At 42.4% G+C, this 22,482-nt stretch overlaps 2 protein-coding genes and 1 non-coding gene across 6 annotated transcripts in view; all 3 read left to right on the top strand.

Moving 5' to 3' along the window:
• NMRK1 (nicotinamide riboside kinase 1) overlaps positions 1 to 21,971 on the top strand; it is a 39,116-nt gene extending 17,145 nt beyond the window's left edge. The window contains exons 5-10 of one of the 4 annotated variants that reach the window (XR_010407606.1): positions 4,681 to 4,828; positions 4,905 to 4,976; positions 5,817 to 5,923; positions 8,514 to 8,597; positions 13,563 to 13,673; positions 21,838 to 21,971. Coding sequence is in view for 3 of the 4 variants with exons in the window: in XM_045882261.3 (XP_045738217.1) it covers positions 4,681 to 4,828; positions 4,905 to 4,976; positions 5,817 to 5,923; positions 8,514 to 8,597; positions 13,563 to 13,582 (431 nt within the window). In the remaining variant the exon portion in view is untranslated. Of the gene's footprint in view, positions 1 to 4,680; positions 4,829 to 4,904; positions 4,977 to 5,488; positions 5,770 to 5,816; positions 5,924 to 8,513; positions 8,598 to 13,562; positions 14,928 to 21,837 lie in introns of those variants that run through there. The other 3 variants (XM_064579133.1, XM_045882261.3, XM_064579134.1) reach the window with 3 other exon arrangements.
• LOC123850349 (small nucleolar RNA SNORA12) lies at positions 11,803 to 11,916 on the top strand. Its single transcript, XR_006792312.1, has one exon. It is a non-coding gene; the product is annotated as a small nucleolar RNA SNORA12 (small nucleolar RNA).
• The window catches only part of CARNMT1 (carnosine N-methyltransferase 1), a 65,896-nt gene continuing 65,324 nt past the window's right edge, over positions 21,911 to 22,482 (top strand). The window contains exon 1 of the mRNA XM_045882258.3: positions 21,911 to 22,046. The gene's annotated coding sequence lies outside the window, so the exon portion shown is untranslated. The remainder of the gene's footprint in view (positions 22,047 to 22,482) is intronic.

Raw genomic sequence — 22,482 nt, 5'->3', positions numbered from 1 at the left:
TTGGGAGATTTTTGATGACTGCTTCAATTTCCTTAGTGGTTATAGGTCTGTTCAGGTTTTCTATTTCTTCCTGGTTCAGTTTTGGTAGTTGATACATCTCTAGGAATGCATCCATTTCTTCCAGATTATCTAATTTGCTGGCATAGAGTTGCTCATAATATGTTCTTACAATTGTTTGTATTTCTTTGGTGTTGGTTGCGATCTCTCCTCTTTCATTCATGATTTTACTTATTTGGGTCCTTTCTCTTTTCTTTTTGATAAGTCTGGCCAGGGGTTTATCAATCTTGTTAATTCTTTCAAAGAACCAGCTCCTAGTTTCGTTGATCTACTGTTCTACTGTTCTTTTGGTTTCTATTTCATTGATTTCTGCTCTGATCTTTAGTTGGGTTTAGGCTTTATTTGCTGTTCTTTTTCCAGCTTCTTTAGGTGTAGGGTTAGGTTGTGTATTTGAGACCTTTCTTGTTTCTTGAGAAAGGTTTGTATTGCTATATACTTTCCTCTTAGGACCGCCTTTGCTGCATCCCAAGGATTTTGAACAGTTGTGTTTTCATTTTCATTGGTTTCCATGAATTTTTTAAATTCTTCTTTAATTTCCTGGTTAACCCATTCATTCTTTAGTAGGATGCTCTTTAGCCTCCATGTATTTGAGTTCTTTCTGACTTTCCTCTTGTGATTGAGTTCTATTTTCAAAGCATTGTTGGCGCGAGCCAAGCTACTCATGCTGTTTGACAAAGTCCAAGTATGGGGGACGATCCTGAAAACAGGAGACTCCACAGCTGGCTCTTGCTATTCTCTTTCATTTTGTTTATGGCAATCTTTATAATTGTGGGAATATTTCTGGGGTTTCATGATAAAGTAACTACTCATCTTAGTTACGCCTATCTAAGCAATCATAATGAAACTAATTCCACGAGGCCCCCCAGGCGCCTCAGAAGTGGCAAGATTCTAAGAAAGGAACAGCTCAGGCTGTTCCACAGTTCACTATATTTCCTGCGCTATAGAACAAAATAACAAGACGGTCACGCTCTGTCTAGCACCTTTCTCTTTGCGTATTGTTTTTTAGTTTTAGCGAAAGTCAATAAGCAGAAATCAATAAAGGTCATGTTAATCATTACAAAAGAAAAATAAAAGAAGGCTATGTCTGTAATCAAAAAAATGATCTAAGATTATCTCAATCAATTGTGAAAAAACATAATCACATGTTACGAAAGTATGGAAAAACAAAAAAAAATCCTAACATATAAATAAAGTTCCTCCAAGGCTGTCAGGAGGAGATGCTTGCAACCTGACCTTGTGTCTGTGTCTCCTCATTCGCCGACGCCGTCCTTTCCTACGAGAGACCCACCCCGGCTGGAGCTGGACTCCAGCACATTGTGCTCTGAAAATATGCAGGGAATGATCCCAGTCTTTTGGTACCGGTTGAGACCTGATTTGTGACCTAGGATGTGATCTATTCTGGAGAATGTTCCATGGGCACTAGAGAAGAATGTGTATTCTGTTGCTTTGGGATGGAATGTTCTGAATATGTCTGTGAAGTCCTTTTCGTCCAGTGTGTCATTTAAAGTTTTTATTTCCTTGTTGATCTTTTGCTTGGATGATCTGTCCCTTTCAGTGAGGGGGGTGTTAAAGTCCCCAACTATTGTTGTATTGTTGTCAATGTGTTTCTTTGCTTTTGTTATTAATTGGCTTATATAATTGGCTGCTCCCATGTTAGGGGCATAGATATTTACAATTGTTAGATCTTCTTGTTGGATAGACCCTTTAAGTATGATATAGTGCCCTTCCTCATCTCTTATTATAGTCTTTGGTTTAAAATCTAATTTGTCTGATATAAGATTGCCACCCCAGCTTTCTTTTAGTGTCCATTAGCATGGTAAATGGTTTTCCACCCCCTCACTTTCAATCTGGAGGTGTCTTTGGGTCTAAAATGAGTCTCTTGCAGACAGCATATCGATGGGTCTTGTTTTTTTTATCCAATCTGATACCCTGTGTCTTTTGATTGGGGCATTTAGCCCATTTACATTCAGGGTAACTGTTGAAAGATAGGAATTTAGTGCCATTGTATTGCCTGTAAGGTGACTGTTACTGTATATTGTCTGTGTTCCTTTCTGGTCTATGTTACTTTTAGGCTCTCTTTGCTTAGAGGCCCCCTTTCAAGATTTCTTGTAGGGCTGGTTTCGTGTTTGCAAATTCCCTTAGTTTTTGTTTGTCCTGGAAGCTTTTTATCTCTCCTTCTATTTTCAGTGACAGCCCAGCTGGATAGAGTATTCTTGGCTGCATATTTTTCTCATTTAGGGCTCTGAATATATCATGCCAGTTCTTTCTGGCCTGCCAGGTCTCTGTGGATAGGTCTGTTGCCAATCTAATGTTTCTACCATTGTAGGTTACAGATCTCTTCTCCTGAGCTGCTTTCAGGATTTTCTCTTTGTCTCTGAGACTTGTAAGTTTTACTATTAGATGTCGGGGTGTTGACCTATTTTTATTGATTTTAAGGGGGTTCTCTGTGCCTCCTGGATTTTGATGCCTGTTTCCTTCCCCAAATTAGGGAAGTTCTCTGCTATAATTTGCTCCAATATACCTTTTAACCCTCTCTCTCTTTCTTCTTCTTCTGGGATCCCAATTATTCTAATATTGTTTCATCTTATGGTATCACTTATCTCTAGAATTCTGCCCTCATGATCCAGTAGTTGTTTATCTCTCTTTTTCTCAGCTTCTTTATTTTCCATCATTTGGTCTTCTATATCACTAATTCTCTCTTCTGCCTCATTTATCCTAGCAGTTAGAGCCTCCGTTTTTTATTGTACCTCATTAATAGCCTTTTTGATTTCGACTTGGTTAGATTTTAGTTCTTTTATTTCTCCAGAAAGGTTTTCTCTAATATCTTCCATGCTTTTTTCAAGCCCAGCTAGTATCTTTTTTTTTTTAAGATTTTATTTATTTATTTGACAGAGAGAGACACAATGAGAGTGGGAACACAAGCAGGAGGAGCAGGGGAGGGAGAAGCAGGCTTCCCGTGGAGCAGGGAGCCCGATGTGGGGCTCGATCCCAGGACCTTGGGACCATGACCCAAGCTGAAGGCAGACACTTAACAACTGAGCCACTCAGGCGCCCCCAGCTGGTTTTTTAAAATCGTCCTTCTGAACTCTAGTTCCAACATTTTACTAATGTCCGTACTGATTAGGTCCCTGGCAGTTAGTACTGCCTCTTGTTCTTTTTTTTTTTGAGGTGATTTTTTCCATCTTGTCATTTTGTCCAGAGGAGAATAAATGAATGAGAGAACAAAATGCTAACAGGGTAACAACAACCCCAGAAAAATATACACTGAACAAATCAGAAGAGACCTGAAACCGGGGGGAAAGAAAGGGAAAGGAAGAAAAAAAAAAGAAAAGGAAAAGATAAAAACAAACAAAATAAAACAGAATATGATCAAATATGACCAGGCTGGTGCATAAATCAGTGCCACACACTAGATTTTGGGCATATGTTGGTCTGTTAGAAGAAAGTGCCTCCCAAAATTTTAAAGAAAGAAAAACTTATATATGTACAAAAGTAAGGGTAAATACAATGAAGGGATGGAATATGACTATAAAGATGAAAATTATAAAAGATTTCATAAAAGGAATTGGTAAGATAAGAAGACACTAGAGATTTAGGGTATATTTTGGTCCGTTAGGAGAAACTGTATCCCAAAATTTTAAAGAGAGAACAACTTATATATATATACCAAAAATAAGGTTAACTACTATGAAGGGATAGAATATGACTCTTCAAGAAAGTGGTCGCTTTTCTGTTCAGAGGGTTGCTGCTATTCTTGTCTTCGATTTCCTGTTAAGTTCGTAGGTATTCAGAATGGTTTGATCCCTATCTAGCTGAGTTCCTGGGACCAGACGAAATTTAGGTCTCCTACTCCTCCACCATCTTGCTCCTCCCCCCAGATTTCCTTAGTTTTAACATTTTTTTTTTCTGTTCCATAATCCCATGTAGGATATCCCATTACATTTATGTAATCACATCTCTTTTTTTTATTATGTTTTGTTAATTACCATACATTACATTATTAGTTTTTGATGTAGTGTTCCATGATTCATTGTTTGCATATAACACCCAGTGCTCCATGCAGAACGTGCCCTCTTTAATACCCATCACCAGGCTAACCCATCTTCCCATCCCCTCCCCTCTAGAACCCTCAGTTTGTTTCTCAGAGTCCATAGTCTCCCATGGTTCGTCTCCCCGTTCACTTCCCCCCCTTCATTTTTCCCTTCCTACTATCTTCTTTTTTTTTTTTAACATATAATGTATTATTTGTTTCAGAGGTACAGATATTTTGTCACCCAAAAATGTTAAACTTTTGTATAGTCAGGAGGGATAGACACTATAAATAAAGCAATATTAGCTATGAGTTTATGATTGCCAAAGCTGGTAATGGGGACATGGGAATTCATTATACTCTCTACTTTTATATATATTTGAAATTTCCCATATTAGAAATGTTTCAAACATGCCAATTTGTCAATAATAGAGTTTAAGTTTGTCTAAAATATTTATTATTACGTATTTTGAAGGGTAAATAAAATACCATTATTCTATGTATTTATAGAACCCTGGATATACTCCTCATAAAAAGCCACATCATAAACCCTTTGTTGTATCTATTTCATATTTTCGTATGTTTGTTTGAAGTGCTTGAAGCACTTAACATGGAAAAAATGATGTCCACCATTTCCTGCTGGATGGAAAGCTCAAGACACTCACTGGTATCAACAGACTCTGGAAGCACCGAGGAAATTCCCATATTAATCATCGAAGGCTTCCTTCTCTTTAATTATAAGTAAGCATCCTCAACCTCTTATTGACTCTGAATGAATGGGGGGAAACCTCGTGAACTCAAGATGCTGTTATTTTAGGCCCCTCGACACTCTGTGGAACCGAAGCTACTTTCTGACGATTCCTTATGAAGAATGTAAGAGAAGGAGGAGGTGAGTTTTGAAATCACCTTTGTGGATTCTAATTCAAAAGACAAAATTAACACAGGGATAGAAAGCACAGCATAAGGAGTAGGGTCCATAGTGTTTGTAACAACACAGTATGGTGACAGGTGGTAGCTACACTCAGGGTGCTCAGAGCCTAACATAAGGAGAAGTTGAATCCCTATGTTGTTTGACTGAAACCAGTGTAACCTCGGGGCGCCTGGGTGGCTCAGTTGTTAAGTGTCTGCCTTCGGCTCAGGTCATGATCCCAGGGTCCTGGGATCGAGTCCCGCATCGGGATCCCTGTTCCGCGGGAGGCCTGCTTCTCCCTCTCCCACTCCCCCCGCTTGTGTTCCCTCTCTCGCTGTGTCTCTCTCTGTCAAATAAAAAAATCTTAAAAAAAAAAAAAAAAATTAATATAACCTTATGTGTCAACCATACTTCAATTAAAAATAAAATTTTTTTAAGTAAACTATATGTGGATTATGATTCTAAATTCATGAGCTTTTACTTTGTTACAGACACAAAGAACACCAGTTAATTGAAAGCTTAAGCCAACATATCAGGTCCTCTGTCATTATTTACATTGCTTTTTGTCTCTTAATTCTCTTATAAAGCCCTGAAGGAGGGGGAGATAATTTTGAATGATAGTGAATTACAAAAGTAATTTGCATCAGAAAACTAAATCTGTTTTGTTCTCTTTGTAACTAGTGTTGAATCTAAAATGTATACTCTTAATTCTGTTTAGATTCAGTCTCAGTGATTTTTCCCATTATCCTGACCATTATTATTTTACTTTTATTAATTGTGTGTTTCTGTGCACATAAAGTTTCCTATGTGTTTTGGTAGTACAAGGGTCTACAAGCCTCCAGACGTCCCAGGGTACTTTGATGGCCACGTGTGGCCCATGTATCTAAAGCACAAACAAGAAATGGAGAACATCACGTGGGAAATTGGTAAGTACCTTTTCTCCCCCCACAGAAGGCCTTTATTTGTCATTGCTCCAAGTCCACAAGAGAAAGGATTTTTTAAAAGGAGGTATTTTTCTCATGGATTACATTATAAAGGAAGCCTTTAAGCCAGAACACTCTGGGCCCTTCCACAATTGACTGTCCTGGTTTCTGTTTCTCTCTGTAAGGCTCTTGTCAAAGCCTGTCAACTTCTAGATGGTCATTCATGAAATGGGTATTAATCGAATGCCTTCCTGACAAGGCACTGCCCTGTTGATACTGAGGAAAATAAGACAAACCCAGCCCCTACTCCTAGGAGCCGGCATTCTATCAGGGAAACCGGCCTTAAAAACACTAGCTGCATGAGCATGTCCTTTCTAGCTATGCTAAGTGCAAGTTCCAGGGGGACTACCCGAGGCCCAGCAATCAGGGAAGGCTTCCTTGAGGAAGCTACTTAAACCACACTTGAGGGGTTTAACTGGACAAAGGGAGGTAGTTCAGGGGGACAGAAGATCACTCCAGACAGTACACGAAAAGGCCAGGGACAGGAAGGAATGAATAGCACCTGAAAAAAGGTTGGTGTATTTTTGGTAGAGAAAACCAAGAGAGAGAGGGGATGCTGGAGACATAAGGAAAATCTAAACTCTACAAGGCCATAGGCCAATTAAGGACTTGGGTCATTATCCTAGGAGAATTGGGAAGCCCTCTACAGAGAGGTTTCAAACAAGGACATGATAAATACCAAATTCTTGTTTTAGTGAGATTCCCCTGGCTATGTGAGCATGGATGTATTATGTGCTTAATAGAACAGAATGACATAAGAAATATGGAGGGTGCCCCTCTCTCCCTCTCCATCTAAATTGCCAATCTAGGGGTGCCTGGCCAGCTCATTCAGTGGAGCATGCAACTCTTGATCTCAGGGTTGTGAATTCAAGACCCACATTGGGTGGAGAGATTGCCTAAAAATGAAACTTAAAAAAAAAATGCCCATCTAACCATGCCCCCACTTTGCTTAAATGCCTGCAAAGAGTCTCCAGCTTTTGGTGGGATGTCTGGGTAGCTCAGTCAGCTAAGCGGCTACCTTCGGCTCAAGTCATGATCCCAGGGTCATGGGATCACGTGTTGGGCTCCTTGCTCCGCGGGGAGCCTGCTTCTCCCTCTTCCTCTGCCTGCCACTCCCCCTGCTTGTGCTCTCTCTCTGACAAATAAATAAATAAAATCTTTTAAAAAAAAAGAGTCTCCAGCTTTTTGGGATAAAATCCAAACAGGCCCCTAAAGACTAAGGCATAGACAGCCTTGCTCTAAAATCTCACCTCTCCAGTGTTCCTACCTCCCGCATTCTAGCCCTTCCAAACTGTGCATCCTTTTCTTAACAAGCAAATTTATCTCTTACCTCCAGTTTTCTGATTAAAGCGTTCTTTTCTTCCTTTAACCTATTGAACTTCCACCTTTTCTCTAAAATTACGTATGCCATTTTGGGTAAGAATACATATCTCCCAGGCCTGGAGAATGCTGAGTCAGTACACGTAGCAGAGACCAAACCCCTGCATGGTTCTTTCTGCCCACGGGTCCCGTCCCCATGCTTTAATAAAAATCACCTTTTTGCACCAAAAAAAAAAAAAAAAAGCAAGCTTCACGAGTGATCCTGATGCATAAGTAAGTTGGAGAACCACCCCCTTAAATGATTCTTCTGGGGAGGCACCACCTCAGTGCTGCTAAAGGGCCACATACACAGTGCCATTTAACGCTTTCTTTTTCAGAAAATAATTTCCCGGGCGCCTGGGTGGCTCAGTTGGTTAAGCGACTGCCTTCGGCTCAGGTCATGATCCTGGAGTCCCGGGATCGAGTCCCACATCGGGCTCCCTGCTCAGCAGGGAGTCTGCTTCTCCCTCTGACCCTCCCCCCTCTCATGTGCTCTCTCTCATTCTCTCTCAAATAAATAAATAAAATCTTTAAAAATAATAATAATTTTCACATCTGTTAATATGCATTTCTCCCTATTAAACCAATTTTTATCTTTTTTCTTGACTGTAATTTTTCTGTCTTTAATGGCTATTAATTTCTTTTTAAGTGTTTAAGGTCCTGTGTTCTTTATTTAAATCTATTAGTATTCTTTTTTTTTTTTAGCGGGGAGGGGCAGAATGAGAGAGAGAGAGAGAGACTCTTTTTTTTTAAAGATTTTATTTATTTATTTGAGAGAGAGAGAATGAGAGACAGAGAGCATGAGAGGGAGGAGGGTCAGAGGGAGAAGCAGACTCCCTGCCGAGCAGGGAGCCCGATGTGGGACTCGATCCCGGGACTCCAGGATCATGACCTGAGCCGAAGGCAGTCGCTTAACCAACTGAGCCACCCAGGCGCCCAAGAGAGAGAGACTCTTAAGCAGGCTCCACACCCAGGGCAGAATCCAGCGCAGGGCTTGATTTCACCACCCTGAGATCATGACCTGAGCCGAAATCCAGAATCAGATGCTTAACTGACTGACACACCCAGGCGCCCCTAAACTTACTAGTATTCTTAAGAGATGTCAGATGCCAGAGTAAGAATCCTCTACTAATAGGCCCATTGGCATTTGAACTGCTCTCCTTTCTCTTTTCAGTTTACCTAGATGGAACAAAATCAGAAGAGGATCTCTTTTCGCAAGTGTATGAAGATCTAATACAAGAACTAGCAAAGCAAAAGTGTAAGTATTATGGATGGTGAAGGAACAGCCAGGAAAAGAGTTCATTACATACCCAAGAATGGCTTACCTGAATGCTCAGGAGTGATTGTATCCATTCATTCCTTGCTTTGAAGATAATTCAGAATCAGAGACTCCGAATGGGTTTGAGGCCTTGATTATTTTGTGTATGAGGTTGTTTTTTTTTTTTTATTTAAGGGTGAAAATATCCACCCATTGTTACAGCCCTTCATGATGTCTATGTTACATAGTTTAATTTTTTAGTAGATGGCTGTTATTACAGTGGTACTGACATTATCCTTTGGGCAGAGTGAAGTTAAAGGGCTGATGATCTCGTTTGGTTTTTTTGTTTGTTTTTTTTTAAAGATTTTATTTATCTCAGAGAGAGAGAGAGCACAAGCAGGGGGAGTGGCAGGCAGAGGGAGAGGCAGGCTCCCCGCTGAGTAAGGAGCCCAATGCGGGACTTGATCCCAAGACCCCAGGATCATGACCTGAGCGAAAGGCAAATGCTTAACCGACTGAGCCACCCAGGCGCCCCCTGGTAATCTCATTTTAATATGTCTAAAGTGCTCCTTTCCCTTTAGTCCTCTTAAAGATTTCCCATGAATTTTTTTCCCCAAATACCTCAAAAATAAACACAAGGTGTTAGAAAATATTTAATGAGTATTTCTTTAAGGTTTTCATCTTAGATGCCACATTTTGCAAGAACCAGAAACTCTCCTTGATCTGGTTAAGCAGGAAGAAAGTACAGGGGTAGCTTCGGCTTCAGGCTCAGCTGGATTAAGGAGCTCAAATGTAGCCTTCAAGGCTCTGCTATAATTCCACGTTGCTGTTTGGGTTTCTTTTGGAGTCAGACTCACTCCACCAACGGATAGGATGGCTGTTGACAGCACCATTTTCCAGGGTGCAACATCCCCAGTAGAAAAAGACAGTTTATCCTTCTCTAGATTTCCCTTTGGTTGATAAATGTCGAAGCTGGGTGTTGAGTTCCAAGGAGCTCATATATGATTCTCACCACTTTAGTGTATGTTTAAAATGCCTTTTTTTAAAAAAGCTTTGTAAAAAGCAGTTTCGCATTTTGGCCCAGCTGAAAAGTCCCAGGGAAGATTTGGATTGATCCTGCTTGGGTCACATGGCTTGGGCTAAACTAATCGCTTTCACTCTGGAGATGGCACACTCTGATTGGCTAGGACTGGATCATGGACTCATCTTGTCCTTGAATGCCTCTCCTAAGGCCTCCTGTTAAGCGGGAGAAATATCCCCCCAAAAGGAGAGCAAAGCAGGAGGTAGAAACCAGAGGAGGATGAAAAAGCTTGCTGGGAGAACAAAACTATAGATCCAGGTGCTGTTGTATTTGAACTATTGGAACTAAAAGGATTTTCACAATTAACAGTGTGAGTCACTCCTGCAGTGGAGAATATTACCTGCTTTTGAGAAGCAGCTACCCTAGGCCAGATGTCATCATCTCTTAATAAGAGTTAGATTTCGGGCACCTGGGTGGCTCAGTTGGTTAAGCGACTGCCTTCGGCTCAGGTCATGATCCTGGAGTCCCGGGATCGAGTCCCGCATCGGGCTCCCTGCTTGGCAGGGAGTCTGCTTCTCCCTCTGACCCTCCTCCCTCTCATGCTCTCTGTCTCTCATTCTCTCTGTCTCAAATAAATAAATAAAATCTTTAAAAAAAAAAATAAAAAATAAGAATTAGATTTCCTCTGTTCTCAGTAAATTCCTATCTTATGAGGGATCTGAGCCCAGCCAGCCCATTGAGCCTACACACTCCTGATTTCAGCATCAGCCCTTCATGTAGGCATGATTCGATTTGAAGAAATCTCAGGACCATTTTAAAGTTTCTTATAAGAGGAACTTAGAGTCCTTGGCATATATGCCTGCCCCTCCACCCCATCTGTTACTTTGATGAAAGGCAGGGAAGCTCAGGGCACCGACATGAAGGGCTATAAAGAGTGTAGAGTGAAGGGAGGAGTTCAGCACCTGAGCCAAAGCCACTTGGTTGAGAGTGATTGGCCCCCTTTCTGGCCCTGATGAGATACTTCAGGGTGTTTTAGCTGCTGGACAACCTATACCTTTCCATCCCCTTGGTAATGGCTGGTGCTTAAGTCCATTTTTTTAGTGACTAAGTCATACTCTGGAGTTTGGCCTTGTGATCCATCTCCTGATAAAGATGAAAGGAGCCTTCACCAAGTAGCTCAAACTGCAAGCTCGTTCCATATCAAATATCAGCCTTTGCCGTCTGTTCTGAGGCCCGAGAACAGCAGGTATGTTTTGAAGGACACGGAAAGCCCACGAGAGAGTACATGTCCACGTGTGTGGCAATGCTCTTTCCTTGCTTACGTCCTAGGGGCTGGAAAGGAGTATTCACCTATGCCTTTTAAGGCTATCTTGCTTGTGCTCTAGATACCAGATAAAGTTTAGTAGAAAAAATAATAATAACAAATGGTAGAAGAGACATAAAATCCAAAGCAGATCAGCTTTTCTTACCTCTTAAGATCTGTATCAGTTTGTTTGGTTTTTTCCCCCAGTTGCATAAATAAGTTAGGGTGTTATTTATAGTAACCTACCACCTTTCCCAGTTCTTGCAATCACGGTGCCCTGACAGGGCTGCCTGGAGGGCTCCTTCGCATGGCCTGGTTTAACCCACAGTCAGGGGCTGAGCTAGCAAGGAGGCCTTTCCTAGGTTTCAGTGGACTACTCTGCAGGCTCCTCATAACCTCTCATAATCCTGCTGAACTAACCTTCCCTTCCAAGCCCATAAAATCATAATTGTGATAAAGTAATAATAATGAGAGGGACACAGAGATTGAATTTAATGATTAATGAAACAAATGACCCAAGAGAGTAAGAACATAAAGTTATATGTTTAATTTTTTTGTTTTTTTTAATATATATTTTATTTATTTGACAGAGAGAGATACAGCGAGAGAGGGAACAAGCAAGGGGAGTGGGAGAGGGAGAAGCAGGCTTCCCGCCGAGCAGGGAGCCCGATGCGGGGCTCGATCCCAGGACCCTGGGATCATGACCTGAGCCGAAGGCAGACGCTTAACGACTGAACCACCCAGGCGCCCCAGTTATATGTTTAATTTAATCCTTATTTAAATTCAGTGTTTGAGGCAAAATTTAATCATTACCTATCCTCACAATGACAAGGCCGTCTAGCCCCCAGAACTTTCAGACTCCTTTGCAGAACGTTTATTTTCACAGTGGTCGTTTTCTCGGTGGCATGCTGGTTACGCTTTCGAGGGAGCCTGACTCTCTCACATACACTAGATAGGAATGGGCAAGGCTTGACAGGAGATTGGCTCCCAAGTGTGGAAAGGAAAAGGGGGAGAAAATGTCTATTTTCATCTCAGTAAAAAAGCATATTCATTATAAAAAAAAAGTTTTAATATAAAAAAGAGAGAAAATAATCACTTGAATTCCCACCAGTCAGCAATGTTAACATCTTCATGAGTACACATCCAACATTTTTGCTGTTCACATCAGCCTCTTACATGGTTACACCGTTAATCGCAATGCTCATTTCTTTTTTTTAATATTTTTACCTTAGTTTTGAATATTTAAAGGAGCTTTATAGAATTTATTATATAATGAAACTGAGTAAAACTAAATAGCTCTTCCAGTTAAAGGAGTCAAGGCTGAGTTCTATTTTGCTCCTTACAAGTGAGTTATAAGACTTGGCACTGATATCTCAGTGCAGAAGAAAGATGTCACGTGTCTTGTTTCAAATCAAAGGAATAAGAAATCGCAAAATGAAATTTAATAAAAGGTATGTATTTTTCTTTGGCATTTTTCTTTTTTTTTTTTTTAAGATTTTATTTATTTGACAGAGAGAGAGAGACAGCAAGAGAGGGAACGCAAGCAGGGGGAGTGGGAGAGGGAGAAGCAGGCTTCCCGCCGAGCAGGGAGCCCGATGCGGGGCTCGATCCCAAGCCAAAGGCAGATGCTTAATGACTGAGCCACCCAGGCGCCCCTCTTTTGGCATTTTCTACATCGAATTTAAAATATAATGTCCAATTAAAAGTAATAGTATAATTATCTAATATAATAGCCCAAATTATAAGATTAATGACCCAATTCGCAGTTGCTGAGTATATAGTACCTTTACAAGTGTTTCACATTGGCAAATAACATGCTATAAAAATACCTACACATATCACTTGTTTTCTTCTTCTGGAATTATATTAAAATTTTCTAGAAGTAGCGCTTGCTTGGTCAAAGAGTATAATCATATTTATATGTATATACTTCAGAAATTAAATACTACACTAAAAAAATGTGTTTCTCCAACACGAACTCTATAATATGAATGCAATGGGTTTATCCCTGAGTTTCAAACCAAATCACCAAGTATTCAGCTAGGCTTCCTTGGTTTAAGAAAAAAAGAGTAAAGGTACCCATGCACTTTCCCCAAAATCAAAGAAAATGCTCCAAAACAATAGTTCTGCTACAACCAGCCGCCCTTTGTGATATTCTTCTAGTTTTCAAACTATTTCATTCCTTGAAGCCAACGATTATTATACCAATTGCAAACGGTATTAGATATCCGATATCTTAATTTAGGCTTAAATTAGGTCTAAGGATTAAAAGAATGAGACTTGGCCTCTATTTAGTTCTTGATGGAAAACCAGCATGTCTGGCTCCAGAATCCCTGTAATCTTAATAGTAGATTAAGATTTACTGTTGAGGGGCACCTGGGTGGCTCAGATGGTTAAGCGTCTGCCTTCAGCTCAGGTCACAATCCCAGCATCCTGGGATGGAGTCCCGCATCGGGCTCCCTGCTAGGCGGGGAGCCTGCTTCTCCCTCTGCCGCTGCCTCTCTCTATCTCTCTCTCTGACTCTCATGAATAAATAAAACATTAAAAAAAAAAAAAGATTTACTGTTGATAGTGTGAAGATTTAACACAATGAGAATTGGAATTCTCTATTAATTTCTTTCTACTTATATTTGTTTCCAAGGTTTGCAAGTAACAACATAAAGATGGAGTGCACTGAATCCTTCCTGGGATGAATTAGGAAACTCAAAGGAGGATATTTAAGAACCTTAGCCAAGATACAATAAGTACTTTGGTATGATAACAGCTGTTGGTTCGTTTGTTTGTGTTATCACACATGGTTTCCCTAACATGTGAACAGTAAATCGTTATCCACACCACCGGACAGGAATTTACCTTAATGATTTGTTCCTGCTCCAAGGAGTACAGAGAGCTAGCATAGCTCACAATGAGTCAGTTCCTCTGGACCAGTGATTGTCAAACTTCTCTAAGTGAGACCCAGAGTACGAAATAAGATTTACATCACAATCCAGTATATACGTAACCTATTGTGCTTGTATGTGGCTGTGTGTGTATGTGGATATATATGTGTGTGATGTGTGTATATATACGCCTATCAAGTATCACAAAGCACTTAACCTTAGATTCAATGCACGCTGATATTTTTCTATTTTTATAATATTCATTACCATCTAATATCAGTGCCCATTTCCTGCAAATAAAGGCTTTAGCGGTCACATTGAATAAATCAACAATTTACTAGAGTGTCTTTTTTGTGTGTGGGTTTTTTTTTTTTTTTTAAGATTTTATTTACTTATTTGACAGAGAGAGAGAGAGCAGGAACACAGCAGGGGGAGTGGGAGAGGGAGAAGCAGGCTTCCCGCAGAGCAGGGAGCCTGATGCGGGGCTCAATCCCAGGACCCTGGGATAATGACCTGAGCCGAAGGCAGATGCTTAACTGACTGAGCCACCCAGGCTCCCCTTTGTGTGTGTGTGTTTGTTTTGTTAAAAATTTTATTTATTTATTTGAGAGAGAGAGAGAGACAGAGACAGAGAAACAGCATGAGAGGGGAGAGGGTCAGAGGGAGAAGCAGTCTCCCGGCTCAGCCAGGAGCCCGATGTGGGACTCGATCCCAGGACTCCGGGATCATGACCTGAGCCGAAGGCAGTTGCTTAACCAACTGAGCCACCCAGGCGCCCCCTTTGTGTGTGTTTTGTTACTGTTTCTTACATATATGTAAAACCACTGGATCATTGTGTCACTTGTGTTGATACTTTGTTAAAATAGGGAGTATTTTTTGTGTTTTGTTGTTTCTGTCAAACCAATGGTCTAAAGTCACAGAAATCAGTTATGGTTACTTAAATGATAAGTAGTACCTTTCACTGAAAGGAACAGACAGGACCTCTGAATTGTGTAATTTTTTGAGGCCTCTTTCAATGCTGGAATTTAAATTATCTGCTGTACTGATCAACCTCTTGTTTTTGTAACAGATTGCTCCCAATCCTCTCAATCTTTACAAATATAAATACATTATTACCTTAACTTTAACTGGTCTTTACAGACTCATTTGATCAGCTCTCATTATTTCTGTATCTCTAACTAGCTTGTACTCAGTGGTAATTAGGGAGGGGTTTTGGATCACACACACTTACACAACAAGCAAACAACAACAAAAACACAAACCCTGAGCCCAAATGGCGGTTCTCCCGCCTAACAGCTATATGACTCTGATCAAATTGTGGGAAGTCTTTATTTCAAACTATTGGAAGTCTCTATTTCATATCAACAGTAGGTGATAGTGTGGTGTAGCGTAGAGTAAGGATCAAGTTCAAACTCCTTAATATGGCTTCCAGGGCACTCCCTGAACTAGCTTCCATGTGCCTCTCTATTCCCATTGCCCATTGCCCATCACTCAACCCATTGCTGTTCAGTGGCATGACCTCCTCTCCTCAAACTTACCGGGATCCTTCCTGCCTCGTGGTGGGCACACATGCTGCTCCCGATGCTCAGAGCAAACTTGCACCCCCCTCCCCTCCAATCAGCCTGCCACCCCCTGCCCCTCCTTCAGAGTGCCCTGACGTCCTACCTCAGGGAGAACTTCCCTCTGTAGATGCTCGCAAAGCTCCCCTACTTGTCCTCCAGAGCACTAATCACAATTGGAATTACACTACCATCGCTCATTTAGAATCGCTCATTTAGCGCCGGTCTCTCCAGCTACAGAGAAGCTCCATGAAAGCAGGTCTTGCCGCTGTGACTGAGTTACACACGCATCTCTGCGAACCAGCACAGTGTCTAACACATGATGAACACCCCAAAAAATATTGGGTACAAAAGCAAATTTCTATTACATCAAGAATGAATTCACATACAACCAATATATTTTTTGAGTAGTAGCTTAAACTCATCGGGTTTTTTGTTGTTTTTGTTTTTTTTAACGTAAGAAGAAAGTTCAAGGCAGGCAGTCCAGAGTTTGCACGTGGAGTTGTCAGATTCAGGGGGAAAAGCAACACAATTAGAGGACACACAGTTAAATTTGAATTTCAGATAAACTATAGTTATTTATAAATAACTTTAGTATAAATAAGTCCCAAATACTACATATGTGAGACTGTTGTTTTTCTGAAACTCAGATTTACTTGGGTGTCCTGTATTTTGTCCAGCACTTCTGCTTTTGCACAACTCAAAAATGTCAGAAAAAAAGCCAGGGTTGTCCATCCTTGACTTGTGGCCCTATCACCAGGAGGTCCAGGAAGGCCTTGAGGGTTCCCAATGTGGGCGCCTGGGTGGCTCGGTTGGTTAAGCGACTGCCTTCGGCTCAGGTCATGATCCTGGAGTCCTGGGATCGAGTCCCACATCGGGCTCCCTGCTCGGCAGGGAGTCGGCTTCTCCCTCTGACCCTCCCCCCTCTCATGCTCTCTCTATCTCATTCTCTCTCTCAAATAAATAAATAAAATCTTTAAAAAAATAAAATAAATAAAAATAATAAAATAAAATACTTTTGGGTGCCTGGGTGGCTCAGTTGGTTGGACGATTGCCTACGGCTCAGGTCATGATCCCGGAGTCCCGGGATCGAGTCCCACATCGGGCTCCCTGCTCAGCGGGGGGTCTGCTTCTCCCTCTGACCCTCCCCCCCATACTCTGTCTCATTCTCTCTCTCTCTCAAATAAATAAATAAAATCTTTAAAAAAAAAAAAAAAGAAAGTTCCCAATATAGTGTCAGCTATCAAAGCAGGAAGATGAGGGTGGGGGGCACAGATAGCCCATGCCTTCCAAAATCTCCCAACAGTGTCCCCAGCAGACTCCAGATGTCTCTGGAGCCAGGACTGGCTCACATGGCCACTTCTCACTGCAAGGGAGGCGAGACAGAGACTGTCATGACAGATTTGAACCAATTATGATTCATTGTCTGGGGATGTTGCCACGGGAACAAAATCAATCCTCTTTTAGTAAGGAAGGAGGAGGGAACAAATGAGCAACCCAAAGTGCCTACCGCAACATTTTCTCTGCCTACCCTTCCTGGCCATGATTTTATCAAGCTTGGATTGCTCGAATTCCAAATTACTGTTCTCAAAACAGTAGGAATTTTTTTTTTTTTTTTTAGAATAAAAGTCTAGGGATGCCTGGGTGGCTCAGTCCATTGAGCGCCTGCCTTTGGCTCAGGTCATGATCCCAGGGTCCTGGGACCAAGGGAGTCTACTTCTCCTTCTGCCTGCAGCTCACCCTGCTTGTGCTCTCTGTCTCTCTGACAAATAGATAAAAAGTCTTAAAAAATAAAATCTAGACATAATTTTTTAAACATCATTTCCAAGAATTTCTGAAATACCCTCTTCTCCCCAACCCCCACCCCCACCCCCGAGGGATGTCCCTGCTGATTGAGGATCATTCCACTTGACTTTTCTCCCCATTTCAGCATGTGAAACTAGGTCAGAGAAAGACTCTTTACCTTGAAGGGGAGATGAAAAGGCTTAAAGGACATTAAAAATAGAAATAGTCATATCCCTTTGAGAGGAAATAAGTATCTTTTTGCTTACTACTATCAGAAATAAATCAGGAATTCAAAATGAAGACTACCTCATTTCTCATTTCTGGCTGTGCATTTTCACACTGCAGTTCCTCTTGCCCACACAGTTGATGAGACCCTATATCTATTTCAAAAGGCAGATGCTCTTTATATATTGAAGGGAGCAAACCTGTTGACATGTCCACTCTGTGCATAAGTAACCTCAATCCTTTTAGGTGAATTTGTTGTAAGAAGGCTTCATCATACTTAATATCAGAGGAAGGAATCACAAAGGAACTTTATACGGACTGTCACAGTAGAGGGTGAGATTCAAACCCAAGTTAACCTTTTAAGGCCATGCTCGGGGTAGTGCACAGAATCACAAAATGTTGGAGCAGGATCAGCTGGTCCAACCCTCTGTATTTCAGTATGGAAATTAAAACCGGAGCTGGTGACCTGCCCAACCCCATGCAGCTAGTTAGTGGCGGGATGAGAGCCAGGTCACCATCCCCACACCGCTCAAATAGGCGCACACACACACACACACATTTTTTAATTTCAAAGCAAGAAAGGGCAGAAAAGTCATCTGCCAGACTACGTCATCTGTCCTCTCTCCTTTGAAGACTGCAAATTGAGGAGCCTGGGAAGACAAGGGCTGAGTCAGGGAAACGTGAAAGTTTCTGCTCTGGGCTGTTGGAGCCTAGTCAAGGAGACAAGCCTGCTCACGAGCAGTGGGAAGCTAATGTGTGCTCCATGCCGCTATCTGGCCGGGCTGACCTTAGGCTTGAAGCCCTAGCTGCTCTTCCAACAGTCCATCCGTGGTGGAGAGTTAGGGAAGAGCAAGGATATGGAAAAAGTAGAACAGGCGTTGCGCTCATTTTTTTGCAAACACACAGAAATAGAAAGAAATGGTAATAGCAGGTTCAGGGATCTAATCAAGGGAGTGTGACCTGTAAATAAGAGAACATCAGCTTTCTTACCAAAGTGAGCATATCTGATAAGTGCATGCCCACGAGTCCAGAAACACGTCGTCAAGGCGAAAGTGGAAAAATAATATGCTCCCTGCGCGCTTCCAGATCCCAAAGAGTTAGGTCACGTTCTTCAAGATTAAAAATTGAAACTAAGGGCGCCTGAGTGGCTCAGATGGTTAAGCGTCTGCCTTCGGCTCAGGTCATGATCTCAGAGTCCTGGGATCGAGTCCCACATTGGGCTCCTTGCTTAGCCAGGATCCTGCTTCTCCCTCTGCCTGCTGCTCCCCCTGCTTGTACTCTCCCTCTCTCTCTCTCTGGCAAATAAATAAATAAAATCTTAAAAAAAAAAAAAAATTGAAACTAAAGCTCGGATAAAGAAATCTGTATTGACTCTTCCCTCCAAGCCTGCACAAGATCCCAGAACTTATTGTTATCCCAGTGGTTTTCAAACCTTAGCATGCACCAGAATCACATGGACAGCTTGTTAAAATAGACGGCTGGTCCCCAACCCCAGAGTTTCTGACTCAGTAAGCCTGGGATAAGGCCCTAGAATTTGCATTTCCAACAAGTTCCCGTGTGATGCCGACAGTGCTGACCCAGGGACCACTTTCAAAACGACTGCTCTACAGAGGACCAACAGCAGCTTGCAGACCCAGGACAGGCCCCGCGGAATGTTACTTAGACACTACCAGCCTGAAAGAATCAGTATTATCAGCCCCTAAAGATATTGCCGAATCACACTCGTGCTAGTTATAGGTTTTATCACTCCAAATTCTTCCTTTTTGCCTCCTCTGTAAAAATTAATCTGGGCCCTTTACATGTTTTTCCCGGGCGCCTGGGTGGCTCAGTCGGTTAAGCGACTGCCTTCGGCTCAGGTCATGATCCTGGAGTCCCGGGATCGAGTCCCACATCGGGCTCCCTGCTCGGCAGGGAGTCTGCTTCTCCCTCTGACCCTCCCCCCTCTCATGCTCTCTGTCTCTCATTCTCTCTGTCTCAAATAAATAAATAAAATCTTTTAAAAAAAAATACATGTTTTTCCCTTCCCAGGGAAGGCTTTGTCAATAGAGGGTGCTGGAGAGACATGGCAGAAGAAAAGGGTTTTGCTCTTGGTTCTTGTGGGTTGGCAACTGTTGCCGAATAACTCTGGGGAGGCACCTCCCCACTGAGCCGCTTGTCCACAGCCCCTAAAGGGGGGGTGGTTCCCAAAGTTCTAGAGGATGGATTTCTAGCAAGCTTTGTCAGCATGACACCAAAGCTACTTTCCAGCCATTCCTGAGCCTTGGCAGTGCCGTCTCCAGTGAGGTTTGGCTCTCATTCGTGACCACATAAATATGAGGTTTGGAGAGGTAAAGTAACTACCCAAAGTTCCACGGCTCACGCTTGTTGGAACCAGGTTTTGGAACCCAAGCAGGGAGCTCTTAACCACCATACTATACTGTCCTATAAGGCGAGTCCTAGAACGCTGTGACTTGGCTTGCTGTCGCCATTGCACTTGGCCTGCAATCACACCTGCAGGCTCTTGGTCGCCCACTTTATATACCACGAAAGGGCTTTATAGTTCGAAATCCAAGAACCAATCAACACAATAGTCAGCTGGCTGAGGAGTGCCCGGGATCTTCTGCTATGCAATTCAAAACACCATGTTCAACACACTCCTTGAACTTACCTGCATGCATGAGTTGCTTCTCTCTCTCTCTGGGCAAAAGGCACACCCAGTGGGAACTCTGGTGGGACTTGCTCATCCTAGTTTTCACTTTTTGTCTCTCTTCCTGTTTTACAAATTGGGGATGTGGTAGAGGAAAGCACAAAGGCAACAGAGATCGATGACATCAGCACTTGAAGCTATTTTGTTTAGATCTATGCTGATCTTCATGGCTTCTCATTCTGGTCCAATCATACTAATAGGCAGTATATAGATGCTTATTGGATTTCCTGATTAAAGTTATTTGCCTGACTTTTAAAGTTCTTAGGAGATAACCTAGCTTTAAGAAAAATACATTCAATAATAAAAATAGCTATCATCTTGGGTCGCTGGGGTGGCTCAGTCGGTTGAACAGCAACTCTTGGTTTCAGCTCAGGTCATGATCTCAGGGTTGTGGGAACTCAGGCTCTGAGCTCAGTGTGGAGTCTGCTTGTCTCTCTTCCTCTGCTCCTCCCCTCCCCCGCCCCCGTGCTCAAGCACTCGCTCTTGCTCTCTATCTCTAAAATGAATAAATAAAATCTTTAAAAAAATATCAATCACCTGTAGAGTGCTTACCATATACTCGATTGAGGACCTGTTGTGTAGCTAGTCTACAGAAATAGAAGATTTGGGCGCCTGGGTGGCTCAGTTGGTTAAGCGACTGCCTTCAGCTCAGGTCATGATCCCAGGGTACTGGGATCGAGTCCCGCATCGGGCTCCCTGCTCTGCGGGGAGCCTGCTTCTCCCTCTCCCACTCCCCCTGCTTGTGTTCCCTCTCTCGCTGTGTCTCTCCCTGTCAAATAAATAAATAAGAATCTTTAAAAAAAAAAAAAAGAAATAGAAGATTTATTTGATGGGAGAGTTGACATCTATATTAGATAACCAAAGGTATTATTATTGCTTTTATTTATCTTTTTATTTACTTACTTATTGAGAGGGGGAAACAGAGGGGGAGGAGGGACAGAGGGGGAGAGAGAGAGAGAATCTTAAGCAGACTCCACCCCCCAGTGCAGAGCCCGCCGTAGGGCTCGATCTCACGACCCTGAGATCATGACCTGAGCCACAATCAAGAGAGATGCTTAACCGCCTCTGCCACCCAGGGTCCCCTATTATTGCTTTTAGTAAACCACAAACAGCATGGAAAAGTAATCTTTACTTGCAGCTGGAAACCTTGACTCAAATCACATTTAGGCATATTTGTAAATTATAAGAGTGTTTAGAAAGTTTGAGGTCGTTAGTAAAAGGGATGATGTGTGCAGCCTGAAAGTCATTTATGTCTCCCAAACACTTCGAGGAGCACAAAATGCTTCCCATGTCTGTCCTTCCACATCCATGAATTTTAGGCCAAGCTTAAGAAGTATTACCCGACTTGACAACAAAGGAAAATGAGGTGCCAAGTTCCTTGAGGTCACCAAAGGAGTCTGCATCAGAGCCAGGTGGTTTTTTTTTTTTTTTAAAGATTTTATTTATTTATTTGACAGAAAAAAAGAGAGATAGCGAGAGCAGGAACACAAGAAGGGGGAGTGGGAGAGGGAGAAGCGGGCTTCCCGCCGAGCAGGGAGCCTGGAGCAGGGAGCCCAACACGGGGCTCAATCCCAGAACCCTGGGATCATGACCTGAGCCGAAGGCAGACGCTTAACAACTGAGCCACCCAGGCGCCCCCGGAGCCAGATTTTTAATAAAAATCAAACAAAGTTAGACAATCCCAGAGAATTGGATTTATTTCTGTATAAATTGTGAACTTGATTTCTTTTCCAATCCCATATACTTTCTTCTGTCCTCTTTTTTTTTCTTTCTTTCCAACAGGCTTGTAATGAAGTGCTCACCAAAGCAAAAAGCAACTCATGCTGAGGGCACAGCAAGTGTGGGCTTGCGGTGACAGGGCCCTCTGGCTTTTGGGGAGTTCCACGCCGACAGAGATGAAGACAAGTCAAGGATGCAGCTCACGGCAAAAGTGGCAGCCATGGCTGGTCATGCTGAACTGTGAAGCAGCCAAATGGAAAGCACCTGGGACTGTGAGTAGGAAAACCTAGGTTTTCAGTCCAACGCTGATGCTTGGCCACGGGTATGCCATTTAACTTCTCTGAGCCCAAGGAAGTGAAGCCTCTCTCAAAATTGAAATTCTTTTTTTTTTTTTTAAGATTTTATTTATTTATTTGAGAGAGAGAGAGCACATGAGACGGGGGGAGTGTCAGAGGGAGAAGCAGGCTCCCCGCCGAGCAGGGAGCCCGACGCGGGACTCGATCCCGGGACTCCAGGATCATGACCTGAGCCGAAGGCAGTCGCTTAACCAACTGAGCCACCCAGGCGCCCTCAAAATTGAAATTCTTAATACTGACCTTGTGGTATTTGGTGAAAAGGGTTAATGAATATAAAGCACCCAGTCAAATGCCTGGCAGTTGGTGGGTGTTCACTATTATTAGCTCCATCTTTCAGTCCCAACCCTCTTGA

This window comes from Mirounga angustirostris, unplaced genomic scaffold (assembly GCF_029215605.1).
Source record: "Mirounga angustirostris isolate CCGP_5_RB_7025 unplaced genomic scaffold, mMirAng1.0.hap1 SCAF_15, whole genome shotgun sequence".
In the NCBI taxonomy this organism is placed as follows: Eukaryota; Metazoa; Chordata; class Mammalia; order Carnivora; family Phocidae; genus Mirounga; species Mirounga angustirostris.
The sequence above is the reverse complement of the archived record's forward strand: the minus strand, read 5'-3'. Positions and strand labels throughout refer to the sequence as shown.